The sequence below is a fragment of the Primulina eburnea genome, chromosome 18, assembly GCF_022965805.1.
Source record: "Primulina eburnea isolate SZY01 chromosome 18, ASM2296580v1, whole genome shotgun sequence".
Classification (NCBI taxonomy): domain Eukaryota; kingdom Viridiplantae; phylum Streptophyta; class Magnoliopsida; order Lamiales; family Gesneriaceae; genus Primulina; species Primulina eburnea.
Window position 1 is genome coordinate 25,544,357 of NC_133118.1, and position 13,994 is coordinate 25,558,350.

At 35.1% G+C, this 13,994-nt stretch overlaps 2 protein-coding genes across 2 annotated transcripts; one reads left to right on the top strand and one right to left on the bottom strand.

The window, feature by feature from the left end:
- Positions 1 to 4,444: 4,444 nt before the first annotated feature.
- Positions 4,445 to 7,958, top strand: LOC140819448 (uncharacterized). The gene is made up of 10 exons (XM_073179542.1): positions 4,445 to 4,835; positions 5,404 to 5,495; positions 5,719 to 5,826; positions 5,937 to 6,019; positions 6,263 to 6,396; positions 6,760 to 6,809; positions 6,957 to 7,049; positions 7,191 to 7,282; positions 7,587 to 7,693; positions 7,803 to 7,958. Exons 1-10 carry the CDS (start codon positions 4,617 to 4,619, stop codon positions 7,842 to 7,844), a joined length of 1,020 nt encoding a protein of 339 aa, XP_073035643.1. The 5' UTR covers positions 4,445 to 4,616; the 3' UTR covers positions 7,845 to 7,958.
- Positions 7,959 to 8,369: 411 nt separating this feature from the next.
- On the bottom strand, positions 8,370 to 10,834 carry LOC140819449 (large ribosomal subunit protein eL34). Its single transcript, XM_073179544.1, has 4 exons — positions 10,660 to 10,834; positions 10,447 to 10,526; positions 8,784 to 8,893; positions 8,370 to 8,695 (listed from the first exon to the last, which is right to left on the bottom strand). Exons 1-4 carry the CDS (start codon positions 10,736 to 10,738, stop codon positions 8,602 to 8,604), a joined length of 363 nt encoding a protein of 120 aa, XP_073035645.1. The 5' UTR covers positions 10,739 to 10,834; the 3' UTR covers positions 8,370 to 8,601.
- Positions 10,835 to 13,994: the final 3,160 nt, after the last annotated feature.

Genomic DNA, 13,994 nt, shown 5'->3' on the forward strand with positions numbered 1-13,994 from the left:
TTAGCATTTATCGTTCCGCGAGCTATGCCAGAGTAGTGGGCGTTGATCACTGGTTTGAAATGGTGTCTCATAAGCATCACTGGTTTGAAATGGTCTCTGATAGGCACCACAGAAGGAGTGGGTTTTCATTCTCTGTATTCAACCATTGATTTTACATCTTCTCTTCATGCTTTTTTCAAGTCTCTTGCGGTCTTTTCAATTTCTGGGTCAAAAATAACGAGTCGAGGTTCTGAGTATTTCGCATAAACTGCAACAGAGGAGAACTAGATTAGTTAATAAATAAATAATAAAAAAATCTAAATTAATTTCTAGATTAATTGGTAGAGAAATTAATATTAAAATTAATTAGGTTAATCCCCGGCAACAGTGCCAAAAACTTGTTGCAATATTTGTTACCCGCAAGTGTACGGTGTCAGGTTTTAGCACTCAGTAGAATGTCGATCACACTGGGAGTGAAATTTAATAATATATTAATTAACACAATTAAAATAATCAAATTTTATTTAGAAAATTCACTAGAATATTTGTTGTTAATTATGAACTAAAATTTAAAAGCGCGCAAACGTTTTTAAATCGATGAAAATAAGAATATAGAGGTACGATTTCACTTGGTCTTCACTATATTAAATTATCATCGACATCAATATTTATAATTTTAGCCCATTTACTACCCAAAAATTCTCAACTATTTCTACTCTCTTTCACAAGTGGTGTGTATGAATCAATTATCTAGAGTCAATTTCAATATCCTTATAAAAAAATCAAACAATAAACAATTTCAATTACACAATAATTGTTAATGGATTCGTTGGAGTTATCGGCCTTCGGAGCTCTATAAACAGCCACGATGTATTTTCCTATGGTTTTATTCAAAATCCCCTCTTCCGAGTGATAGATCTCAAATAAATATGACGATTCAATTACTGATCAAGTAATTGAAAAGAATAACATCCGGAAAATATAAATAAAACAAGCAGAAATTCGCATATACATGATATCAATTCATAAATAAAGATTCGACCAACCTACATCGTCCTCAAGATTAAAGAAATTAGTTCATAGCGGAAAAAAGATAAAACAAATTCACGTTTTCCGACATCACTAATAGACTAAAATTAAGTAAGAATAACGAAAGAAGAATCGAATCAAAATTTCGACTCCATCCCCGGCAGATGCGCTCTTCGTCTTCATTCTTTGTTCTAGCTTTTTTTCCCGTTTTCTGAATTTTTGTGCGTGACTGCGGATCCTCCTTTCTTTTTTTGTGGATAGGGTTTAAATTATCATAAGTGCGTGAATGGTTGCGAAAGCCCAAGAAAAGCCCGTCAAATTCTGCCTTTTTCGCCTGCGCAGGATCTCGTGCGGCTGCATGCATGCTTCTATTTTCTGGGCGTTGTGCACACAGGGGTGCCGGTTTTTGCGCGCATGCTACTGTTCATCAATTTTTTTTTTTGCGCTTCCTCTATTTTCTTGTTCGGCCCTTAATTCTTCCATTTCAAAATTTAGTTTATTCCTCAGTAGTCACAAGTTATGAACCCATGCTTGATTCCTGTAGTGACATAAACAACAAGCAAAAACATGTAATCGGCTTGGTAATCCCACACTTTCATGCCAATTCTTTGGGTAATTTAAGTGCAAAAGTTGCACTTACCAGAGCAGATAATGTGCTTTGACTAAACATGAAAGAAAATGAACATTCATAAAATTTGATCAGAAAAACAATCGTGAGAAGGCATCATCTCGAAAATCAAGTGGTTTATGAGCGTGGGTAAGGAGGGAAAGACCTATATCTACAATATGCCTATGTTTAGGTTCCACGACACCATTTTGTTGAGAGGTGTACGAACAAGACTTACGATGATCAATACAAAAGGAACTTATGGATGACATCACCCACCCCAATTTATCTTATGATTACATTGCAGCACAACCTGATTTTTAAACTGATCGAAAATTCGGAATACATATGATTTTTTCGATGAAAAATATTCAAGTGTAACGACTACTGCATTGATAAAATTAACACAATATCTAAAACCATTTGTGGAAATACTATGTACAGGACCCCGAACATTAGAAAAGATAAGTTGAAGTCGTTTAGAATAAATTGTATGAGATATATTTGTTAGCCAAATTGCTAATAACAAAAATATAGAAGTAGGGAACGAAAGCAATCTCGTAAAGATACAAATATAGCGGCATCTTCAGGAGTCATCTTTATCTGATTATACTCAATATAGAAATTTATAAATGAAAAGTTTTCGAACCACTATCGATGAGTAAGTATATCCATGTTCGGCAGAGGGAATTCATCCTTTGGGCAGGCCTAGTTGAGGTCTCCGTAGTTGACAATCAAAAATAGTATACGAAAATGAGCATACTATTGAAAGTATGAATATCGTGTATAAAATAACAACAATAAAACAGTAATCAAACCAAGTCCTATACGAAAGTACAGTTTGCTTAAAACAGATTTGTCCCCTCCGACGGTGCTTCGAGGATCTCGACGGACGACTGTTTCCCAGGATACAACGGCAAAACCTTGCAGCAACTTAGCACAAAGTAACTACACCGGCGAACCGAAAATGTACATTCAATCACTGAAATTTAACGGAGACCAAATGGAAAGCTAACAATATGAAATTCAATTTTTTATGCATATTGAATGAGGACATGAACACTATTCATAAGTTCTAAAATGCACACCAAGAGTCATGGAAGATTAATTAACTCAATTAATCTTCCAATTAACTCAAGAATATAAAGAACCGAAAGTTTTCAATTAACTCAAGAATGTGGAAAGTCAAAAGACACTATTTATAAAAACTTATTTTAGTGAATTTGTATCTAATATATAATGAGTAGGTCTTTCACGAATCTTTTTCTGTGAGACGGGTCAACTCAACCGATATTCAAAATAAAAATTAATACTCTTAGCATAAAAAATAATACATTTTCATGGATGATCCAAATAAGAAATCTACCTCACAAAATACGACCCGTGAGACCGTCTCACATAAGTTTTTGTCATATATAATTATGACATCTGGATAAAATAATTTTTTATCTTCATCTTATTTTGAATTTTTATGTAAGTGTAATACTTGTAACATAAAAAATTATTATAAAATATCACTTTTAAAGCTATTAATTTTAATACAATCTACATTTTTACACAAAAATATTTAATATTTACGCCGTCCTCTCGCAATTACGTGGCATTATTTTTTTGAGTAAGTGTTTCTGTGAAAAAATCTCATCTATACTATATTATTAAGTGTGAAGACATGATAATAACTATCTAAATAGGACACCAATTTTTTTTCAATTTTACCCTTATATGATACTAATATTACACTTTGTTTTTCGTTTTTTTTTAAATTTCAACACATACTTTTATTTTTATTTTTTTATTTCAATCATTCAAATATCAATTTAATCCCTCCCTAATTTGTCAAATTTCACTTTAGTCTATCGATAATGATAAAAAAGATTGTGCACACACGATGCGCGTGTGCAAATTAACTAGTGTTAATTATATATGTAAGATTGATCGATTGGTATTTATTTTCAATTAAAAAAAATATTTTTAACATAAAAAATTATTATTTTTTCTAGGGGTGTCAATCGGGTGGGTTGTGTCGGGTTTCGGGTCAACCCGCGAATTTTTTTTATTTTTTTTCAACCCGAACCCAACCCGAACCCGAAGCAACCCGAAAACCCCCAACCCGAACACGAACCCATATAACCCGACTCAACCCGTCTAACCCACCTAACCCGGATTTTATTGATTTTTTTAAAATTTTTTCAAAAAATTAATGAAAAAAATTCAAAAAAATAAAAAATAATAATAATATTTTAATTTAAACACATAATAACAATATTTTCGATTTAAATTTGAAAGTTTAATCATAGAAAATTAAAAATATATTTACTAAATCGAATAAAAAATTGTTAAAAAAATAAAAATATACAAAATAAATATTAAACGATGAAAATTTATCATATAAATATACAATAAATTTTGTTCAAACATACAATATATAAAAATATAGGTAATATTTTCAAAAAAAAAAGTTCGCGGTCAACCCGCGACCCAACCCAACCCAACCCGAAACCCGCCTAACATGGCACTAACCCGAATCCACCCAACCTGAACCCAATCCGAACCCGAAAAACCCCAACCCAAACCTGATTTTTTCCGTGTTGAGTCGTGTCGGGTTGACGGGTCGTGTCGTATTTTGACACCCTTAATTTTTTCAAATGAGATATTTATTTTCACAAGCCCGATGTCATTTTTTTTAAAAAAAATAGTTAACTAAATTAAATTTATAATTTTATTTTAGATTATGTCAGAGATTGGATCAGAAATTTGTTTAGGAAATTATTCCAGAAACAATCGTTGGCTGGTTTTTATATTTTAAAAGTTGCGAGGTGTTAATATGATAGCCCGTCTACTTTTAACTTCCTTGAAAACATGAACATGTGATGATGGTGATGCCCTTAGCCTAACTTCTTCACTTCTCTTGTCTTCTTCAAATCCCCCAAACATATTCCAAGATTCTTGCTGCCTTATCTTTCTTTCTATCAGGATTTATCAACAACTCCGAGTTTCAGGAATGGCTGCCACGTTATGCACATTACTGGCTCATTCCTCGGCGTCCAGTCTTTCTGTTTCGCCAAAACTTTGTTCACGAATCAATACCCATCTTCAGATTTATCGGGAGCTCCCTTTTTCTCCGCTAGCTCCTGATTTTAGGCTCCGGGTTCCCCCCACAAGAGGGCTTTTTGCTGTATCATGTTTCAAGAATGTTAGCGATGAAAAGCCTTTGAAAAAAGTGAGCTTTATTCTTTATGCCAATATACTGGAAAATTGCGGTGTGATTTATCTTTATGGATAGTTTAATTGTGGAAGCAAAGGGCTTAGAATGATTTGTGATGAGGATCGTGGTCGCCATTTTTTTTATTGTGTGATAAATGAGGATTGTATATTGGAATGAAAGCATGTGCTTCTTTTTTGTACTATGTTTCATGCTATACTGGTATATTAACAATAATATAGAGATTTAATATCTCAAACACAGCAAACCAAGGTTGGAATCCTCCACCCTTGAATTCTGTGATTCATCTGTTTTGTAAGTTGTAACAATGGCTTGAGATGTGAGTTGTGCACTGTTGTGGCTGGAGGCATCGTGTCTCCTTTAGTGAGTAGAATTCCATGAACACGGCACTAGCCACTCTTATTTTTCTGTTTAGGTCGAGAACACTGGCTTTTATCCGTAATTACTCTGTTTTAATACTGACTGTTTTTATTGCCATTCTCCACAACTGGATATCCTTTATCTGTTCTTTATAATTTTGATCGAATCAGTCAGTTGTTATGGTGGGTTTGTTGTGTTTTCACAGGAGAGTGGATTGAACTGGCAAATATTGAAACAATGGGATGTACCATGGAACTGGCAAACAATATCTCTCACCTCCCTTGCATGTGGATTGAGGTGCATTACTGGCTAATACGCCTAGAGTATTATCATTTTACCACAAGTAGTACTGTTCACAATCCTGATATTTCTTGGTGTCGCTAATGAGTAATCTTAGTTAGTGCTTGTTCAAATGAGAGGACTCCTTAATTTATGGAAATATGTTGAGTTTGAGAATGTTTTAAGATTACATGCAAAATGAGACTATTTTGGCTCGGCAGACTAAATATTCCTCAGACAGTTTTGTTTTGACAGGACTCATTGAGGCAGTCGCAATACCATTTTCAGGAATCAAAATTGAAGAGTTAAGTTTGGATGAGAAGGCAGAAATTTTGTTTGTGGATCAAGCGTATGTTTATACTCTAGCTTTATTTGTTTGGGTTTTTGGTTATTCATTATTTATGTACCGCGATTTACCGTCCACATTGATTCTGACTTTTCCCTCTTTATCTATTGTAGCATCGCAACTGCTGTAGTTCTTGGAGTTCTATTTAGCCTTACTAAGTCATACTCTCCCCTCCCGGATGAAATATATCGTTATGGTAATGAACACGACATATATTGTTTATTATAGTGATCCCTCTCTGTTGCTAAATTTCAACGACTTCAGGATAATTTGCGCGGAAATGTCTCTGCAATCAATTACTTAAATTGAATGTTAAGAGTTTAGACATGCATGAGTATTTATTTGACTCTTTTGTTGGGAATTGGACAATCATTAGAGTATATTACTTAGAATGGATATCAAAATATGTGAGTTAAGATATGACTATTTTATGTTTCAGATTTGAAAGAACCGTTCAATCTTAAGAAAGGTTGGTTGTTATGGGCTGGGATTGGTCTTGGTGGCGCCATAGCCACTATAGCCTTGACGGGAGTTGCAGTATCTTTTTTCAGTGGTGAGACTCCTCCAAGAGAGGTCAGCATATAAGCACACTATGCTCTTGTCTTATGCCGACATGCTGCACATAATAAGAAAGAAAAGTAGTAGCTTTTAGGTGCTTTTCTGTACTTTTTTTTTTTATCAATATAGGCTAATCTTTAAACTCTAAACAGTTCAATTGTCAGCAATGGTTCAACCTTAACTGCTGTCACTAAATAAGGGCTTTTTTTAATCTCTTCGTCGAACCAAGTTGTTACCCATCTTTAATTAACTAGTTAATCCTCAATTTATTATTGACTTAAGAGTGGAACTCGTTTTGTTTTAGTTGTTTTACAAACTATTCTCTTCCTTTCGTATCATTTTATGTGCAATATTTAATACTACTCTACTTTGATATAGACTGATGCTCTCATCCGCTTGCTTCCATTGATTGGATCTTCGACCATCAGGTATTTGTCTGAAAAATGTTCCGATCTTCTTATGACCATGTTTTCAAAAGCCCTGTTGTGATTTGGCCATTGTTTTTACTCCTTAACCATGATATTATTTTGAGCATAATGAGAAGTGCAACTGATCATTCTATATTTTCAATGTAGCACTGCCTGCTTGGTGGGTATTACTGGCATACTCGCTCCCATTCTTGAGGAGACGGTCTTTAGAGGGTTCTTTATGGTGTCTTTGACCAAGTGGTATGGTTCCTAACGTCTCAACACTCTTAAATTTTACTTAAATTGGACTGCCTCTAGGTCAAAATTTGCTCGTGGCAGTTCAAAGACTTGAGCTGCACTCTATTTGCTCGTTGGTTTTTACCTGTCCTTCCTTTCCTACAGGGTGCCGACGCCCCTTGCTGTTCTTATTAGTGCTTCGGTATTTGCACTTGCGCATCTAACTCCTGGAGAATTTCCTCAGCTCTTTGTTCTTGGTATATATTCATCATCCCTATCATCAAGCAATAATCCAAACTCCACACATGATGTGAATTTAATTATTACTTTTTCCTGAATTGATCCAAATCTTTCGGCGAAAAATTCTCATTTGGCAAGTCATATAGTGTGTTAATTCTTTGTGGGAAGCGCCTCGATTGACGACATGGCGTGTAAAACAAGGTAAAGGCAGCTTTGGATGAACAAGGCTGAGTGGAGCTGGATATAAATAACTCTTCAGTGTTACATTCTTCAATTACAGTTGAATTTGGATTAAGCCCCTTGTATATTATGATTATCTAGGAACCGCTCTGGGATTCTCGTACGCTCAAACACGCAACCTTCTCACACCAATCACAATCCACGCCTTTTGGAATTCTGGGGTCATCTTGTTTCTCACCTTTCTTCAGGTGATTCCTCGTTTCGACAATATTTACCTTATTATCTACTTGCTTCATCTAAATGAATAATCATGTTTAGTTGCATTCGACTGAGATTTACTTTTCTGGATTCTTGTAGCTCCAAGGATACAATATCAAGGAATTGTTACAATCATACTGATACAGATATGCCACACCGCAGTATGTGTTTGCTGTATTGAACCAATTTTGGTACTCTTCTATTACCTTGAGAGATGTTTATGTTCAGAATGGATTTTCTTCATATGAGAAAACTCTCTCTGTTGCCTCGAAAAACGCCATTGACGATGCTTCTACTTGTTAGATATGTCAACTTGAATTTTGATTCAGAGATCGCTAATTTTAATACATACATCACTTGAACCGTGCTATGGCTTCTCGATGGATTTCCCGGAGGAAAAATGAAGAAATATTGGCCATTGGCCATGGAGAAGGAATAGATCTGGCAAATTTGATGTTGGATTCTTCTTGCCACCATTGAACTGTATGCCAATTATTACACCAGCAAGTGCTACAGTTGGGGAAATACAGACATTCTGATTGCATTCAAGATCATTAATTTTTCGTGAGCTGGACCCTGCAAACAATTCCAAAATGAAAGAAACGTGCAGTAAATTCATCCATCAAAGAATCAAACTCTAACGAAAATTAGCAAACCACTCATAGCTGATAAAGGCTCAATACTAGAATTACATCGAAGAAATCAACTGTGTTAATGTGCAATAGGGAAAACCACAAAATCTTCTTGAATTTTCGACAAACTGAAAAAAAAAATAGTCACTCTTCGAGAATTCAAAGAAAATACAGAAAATTAGTTATGCTTTCAAGCCTCACAAATACAATTCCATGATTCCTAGGGCGATTGTAATACAAAACTAGTTCAGAATCTGGCTGGCACCTCAGCTTTTAGAAGCAAGCTTGTCCTTGGCTTTTTGTATCTTCAAAACTTTCTTCACGATCTTTTGTTCTTCCACCAAGAAAGCTCTAATGATCCTATATCAATGCATAGAGGATTGATGTTAGTATTTATCAGAAACAAACATTGAAAACAAACCTGAATTCATAAAACTTTCTAATGAACCTTTCCCGGACAGCACTACCAGACAACACGCCACCATATGGACGGTTCACAGTCCTCCGGTTTCGAGATAATCTAGACCTCTTGTACTCTGCAGGTCTTAAATGAGGAATCTGCCATATGACAAATAGTAGAGAACTTGCTGGTCAGTAAATTTAAGAACGGGAAAGCGAAGGACCAAAGCTTAGGATTTATAACATGAAAACTCAATGGTGATGGCAACTAATTTTCCAGATACACATAACAGCCTCACAAGACAATGCTAACCACCACAGCCTCACAACACAAAATACAATATTGTTTACTTGAAACTACTAGAAAAAGCAACTTCAGAGTTCACAGTTTACCTTCACCAAAAGATTCACAGCATAAATGTCAAGGATTCTTCACAATCAAGTTTCTCTGAAAATATCACATGCCAATAGGCTTATTGTCACCAACATAAACATGAGTGCATTCACTACTACACTATCATAGTCCATGTATAGCACGTGTCATAGTCATTAAAAGCCCTAATAGCACTTACCTAAGCTCAAAACTCAACAAGGTTCAGTTCATGTGCCCCAGAGCTCAGCTTTTTGATGAAGAGAATCCATTAACCGGAAAGTCCCAACATATGTGTGCATTAAAAGCTAGAGATACTTTTTAACTTCATCTTAAATTTTAGGATAGGAAAGTCAAGATGAAATGCAAGAAAATAGTCATCCGTCGTCGTGTATACACTAATTACAGGTTGTGTGTGTTCAATATTTACTAACATGTTGCTCATAAGCAGTGTTCTAAATTACGGTCAAAGCGGGTGTTTTAGGCGTGAGGCTGGTGTTTTAGGCGTGGCCCTTGACCCCGGGTGTTCTAAATGGCGGTCGAGGCAGATGTTTTAAGCCTGGCCCTCGACCGCACCGCCTACACATGAGGCGGGTGTGGGCAGGCAGTCAAGGCGGGTGGAAGCGGGCGAGGCGAGGCGAGGCGAGGCGGTCAAACATTTTTAAGTTGTAGTCAACAACATTTAAAAACCTAGTCAAAGTCAACTAATTTTAAATGTGCATGATGTCACCGACCGCCCTGCCACCGCCTCCCGCCATTTACAACCTTGCTCAAAAGGATGCCTCGCTTCAAATGTGCCTCCCTTTGCACATAGGTCCACTTCTAATAACTATGGTCTAGGTGTACTCGAATGTCATTGAAATTCAAGTATAAACTGAGTAATCCTGAATAGCATTAAGTGTTCATTTCAGTTACATTTTCTTAGTTACTTCTATATAATTATGATGCCAAATATTTCACCAATGAATACTGTGAGGAAGAAATTTTCTATTCCCATTTTCCACATTCCCCAAACCTTGAGAAATAAGCATATAAGAGTACACCATGCATAATGAAATTTGTTCATCATTCACTGCATCCACCAACACTTTCAACAAACACCGTCAAGACTTGTTAAACAATCACAGCCCACGCAAAAGGCTATTCAATCTTCCGGCTGATACAACATGCATAAGAATTCATAAAAATCTTAGAAAGTTGATCTTTTTTCCTCAAAGAAACATTTAAGAAATCTAAACCCCAGAAAAATGAAGCTCACATCACATGGAACAAAACAATCAATTCATTTAACTAAAGACACATTGAGACACAGAGATTAGCTGGAAAAAAAAAAGAGAACTACCCCTTGGATTCTTTTTCCTGTAACAGGGCATTTAGGGCCACTAGCCCTCTTCTTAGTAGTCTGGTACACTAGCTTCCCACCTGTATTCACACAAATCACAAACAATCCATCAACAAAGCATGCAATCGACCAAAAAATGCAAAAATTAAAAAAAGATCGAATCCATCAAATTACTACGAAATCACTCCTTCTAGCTCAAGGTTTCAAAATTACCTGGGGTTTTCACGACGCGGTGTTGATTGGACTTGGTAGCATAGCTGTGGCGCTTCCTGTAGGTGAGCCGCTGCACCATTTTCACCTTTCTGGCGGATTAAGGGACTCCGAGGCGAAGAGGGAGCTCCGATGCTGGTAGGGGTCACTTAAACGGAGGGGACTGGATTGAAACCCTAGCATGTACGGCTGAGATCTTCCCTTTTTCTTTTGGTATAAATCCACGGCTGGGATTCGGAAAGGAGTTGCACTCGCTATGCTTAATTTTTCATGTAAAAAATGTGGGCTAAGACAATACGGATAAGGCTATTTATTCTTTAGCCCAATAACTTTGAGCCCAATTATGTTAGAAAGTCCTTAACATTATTGGGCCTTTTACAATTTGGGCCGCCAGTAGGATAATAATCACGTTATCATGAGATTCGACGTAAGCTTAATTACAACAAATTTTTTTTTTAAAAGACAATATGAATTACAAGTCTCCATAATCGCATGAATTATCAATGGGTGTCGTTTTGAGTAAATTGGGAAAAAATCCAATCCAGGTTTCAAGTTAGGATTCAATCCCTGGGATATTAAAACTTAGTTCGCACTCTCCGATTTTGACAGAAGTGATCAAAAACATCCTTGATTTTATTCTGAGTCAGAAATGTCATCTGAGATAAAATATTTTAATCATACGATAGTATTATTACTGTGTAACCAAATGTTAGAGGAGGAGATTTTCTCAAATTATGGATCCGTACATACGTTCAAGAATAATCATTTACAGATCTTATTCCAATACTTTAGAATATTTGAGATAAAGAAGATCTAATCAAGATTAGACATCGGGAGCAATGATGAACATATCAGAATCCTAAGGTAAATTTAATATTCAAAGTAATAAATTCCTAGAAATATTCTCGGATTACTCTAAACTCTCGGGAGATATTAGATAAATCCAAAAACGGTACAAAACTATGGCAATTGGCTATATATGTACCACGAAAAATTGAAGAAATCCTTTGAAACAAGATGAAATTCTTGGAACGTAATATTCAAACAATAATCTGAATTTTAGAACAACAATCAAGTTCTAGTAAAAAAGATCTAGAAAATAAGGTTACCACTATCTTTTAGTAGAACTTTCATTACATCAGAGGAGAAAGGTCAAAGTAGTAGAAAAACCTCTAATTGATGACAAAAAAATGATCAACTTATAAAAATTGTCTCAGAAAATAACCAATATGATGACAACTATAGAAAAGATTAGTTTAGATGGTCTTCAAGACCTTGTAGAGTCTTTTTGCAAACTTTAATATCGTAGATCTGAAGATGAACATAACTAGATGTGAAAATTCTAACATTCACTACAAGAAAAATGGTTTTACGCAGCACGTCATCAACAACGTGCATTAAAAGCATGCTGCGCATATTACTTTTAACTGTGTGTGCACTCATATGTGTGCTGTTAATATTGTTCCACTTGACAAAATAACGGCGTGTATTAAAAGTACATTGAAGATAGTAATATCGACAGCATGCATTTATGTGTGCTTTTAATAAATTATATAAACGACAGCGTGCAGTTATATGTGAGATGTTAATAACCTATGCAATTTTCGCAGCGCACAATAAAGTCACGCCGTTAATAGTATTATTAACATGCATGCATGTTTATGTGGGATGTAAATAGTAAATCATTTTTTAAAAAAACAATCTTGTCCAGACATTAACGGCGTACATAAATCTCACGCCGTCAATATTATTATTCACGGCATGTATATTGCACGCTGCGAAAAATGGCGCCCAACTATTTAGCGACGGTTTTAATAAAACTGGTCGCAATTTTTAAATTAGCGACTGTTTTACTTAAACAGTAAAAACCGTCGTTAATTTTACATTAGCGACGGTTTAACGCAACCGTCGCTAATAGCCATATTACCAACTGTCGCTCATAGCGAAGGTTGTTGATAACCTTCGTTAATAGCAACGGTTTAATAAACAACCATCGCTAAGAGCGATGGTTTAATAAAAAACCATCGCTAATAACGATGTTATACAAAAAACTGTCGCAAATTGTATATAAATATCCGCATTTTTTATCCATTTTCCTCCACACCACTTCACAACACTTAAATTTTTTCTCTCTTAGCATAGTCAGATTGTAAGTTCTTTTAAAAAAATTATTAAATTATGAAAGTAATTATTTTATAAGTATTGTTAGCATAGTCATATTGTAAGTTTTTTTAAAAAATTTATTAAATTATAAAAGTATTTTTTTTTAACAAAAAACATAGCGACGGAATTTTGAATTGTCGCTAAATTAGCAAGGATTTGTTACCTGTCACTAAAATTAGCGACAGGTTTTTGAACCATCGCTAATTATCAACGGTTTTGTCAAAAACCGTCGCTAATTTTAGATGTTGCATTTATTATTAACGGCGTACATTGCACGCTGCGGATAATTGTATTATGCATGCCGCATATAATAGTATTAACAGCGTGTAAATGTACACCGCGGATAGTTTTGAACTTTCAACAGCTTGCAGTTGTACAGCGTGCAATGTGTTCCGCGGAAAGAGAATTTGCACGCTGCGAAAAGTCATTTTTGTTGTAGTGATTAATAGAATACCTTTACAAGAACCCCATAGGGAAAGTGTAGGATCCTATGATTCAAATATGGAAAAAAAACCCAAACAAACTTCCAAACCGGTGGAGAATCATACCTAGCAGGAACACAACCAAGGAGGAATCAAATCTCTTCACAGCAAAAACCCTATGAGAAGGTTGTTTTTAAACCAATACATACATAAGGGGTAGTGTTTAACCTTGATGTACTGAATTTCAAAAATAGAGAAGATCTCACAGACGATTAAACATCGGCTATGAGAAACAAAATAGGAATACTTGATCTCAATAAATAAGGATTCATTAAACTTTTAGAAATTAGTAGTTAAAATTTCTTGCGGTCATGACTTTGGCAAAAACAAAAGAGTCAGTCCTAACTAGAAAATCTCTTAGTGAGATAGTCAGAAGAATGATTACCCTATTTAACACACAATTTATTGTGGTAGAGTATTTTAACAGTCAAGACACAGAGAAGAAAAAAATTATAATCAAGCTATGTATAGCCTTAAATTATATGACGTATGTTTAGTGGATTGATATATTATATGATTCACTAAATATAGATGAAATTCAGGGGTCGAAAAAAATATAATAATGCAACTTTTCATCTCCAAAATGCAGCCCATAGAGAGAAATGCTAATAAGAGAATATGTCTCTGGCAATCCATATACCATAGCTAGACGAGACTCTTTTCTTAAAATAAAATAGGCAAAATGGTGTCATA

What these genes read in the sequence shown, in the direction of transcription:
- LOC140819448 (XM_073179542.1), top strand. Translation starts at nt 4,617, where the DNA reads ATGGCTGCCACGTTATGCACATTACTGGCTCATTCCTCGGCGTCCAGT. An exon ending in ATGAAAAGCCTTTGAAAAAA is followed by an intron (nt 4,836 to 5,403) that starts GTGAGCTTTATT and finishes GTGTTTTCACAG; the next exon opens with GAGAGTGGATTGAACTGGCA. An exon ending in TCCCTTGCATGTGGATTGAG is followed by an intron (nt 5,496 to 5,718) that starts GTGCATTACTGG and finishes TTCCTCAGACAG; the next exon opens with TTTTGTTTTGACAGGACTCA.
- LOC140819449 (XM_073179544.1), bottom strand. Translation starts at nt 10,738, where the DNA reads ATGGTGCAGCGGCTCACCTACAGGAAGCGCCACAGCTATGCTACCAAG. An exon ending in CCGCGTCGTGAAAACCCCAG is followed by an intron (nt 10,527 to 10,659) that starts GTAATTTTGAAA and finishes GTGTGAATACAG; the next exon opens with GTGGGAAGCTAGTGTACCAG. An exon ending in GGTAGTGCTGTCCGGGAAAG is followed by an intron (nt 8,696 to 8,783) that starts GTTCATTAGAAA and finishes GCATTGATATAG; the next exon opens with GATCATTAGAGCTTTCTTGG.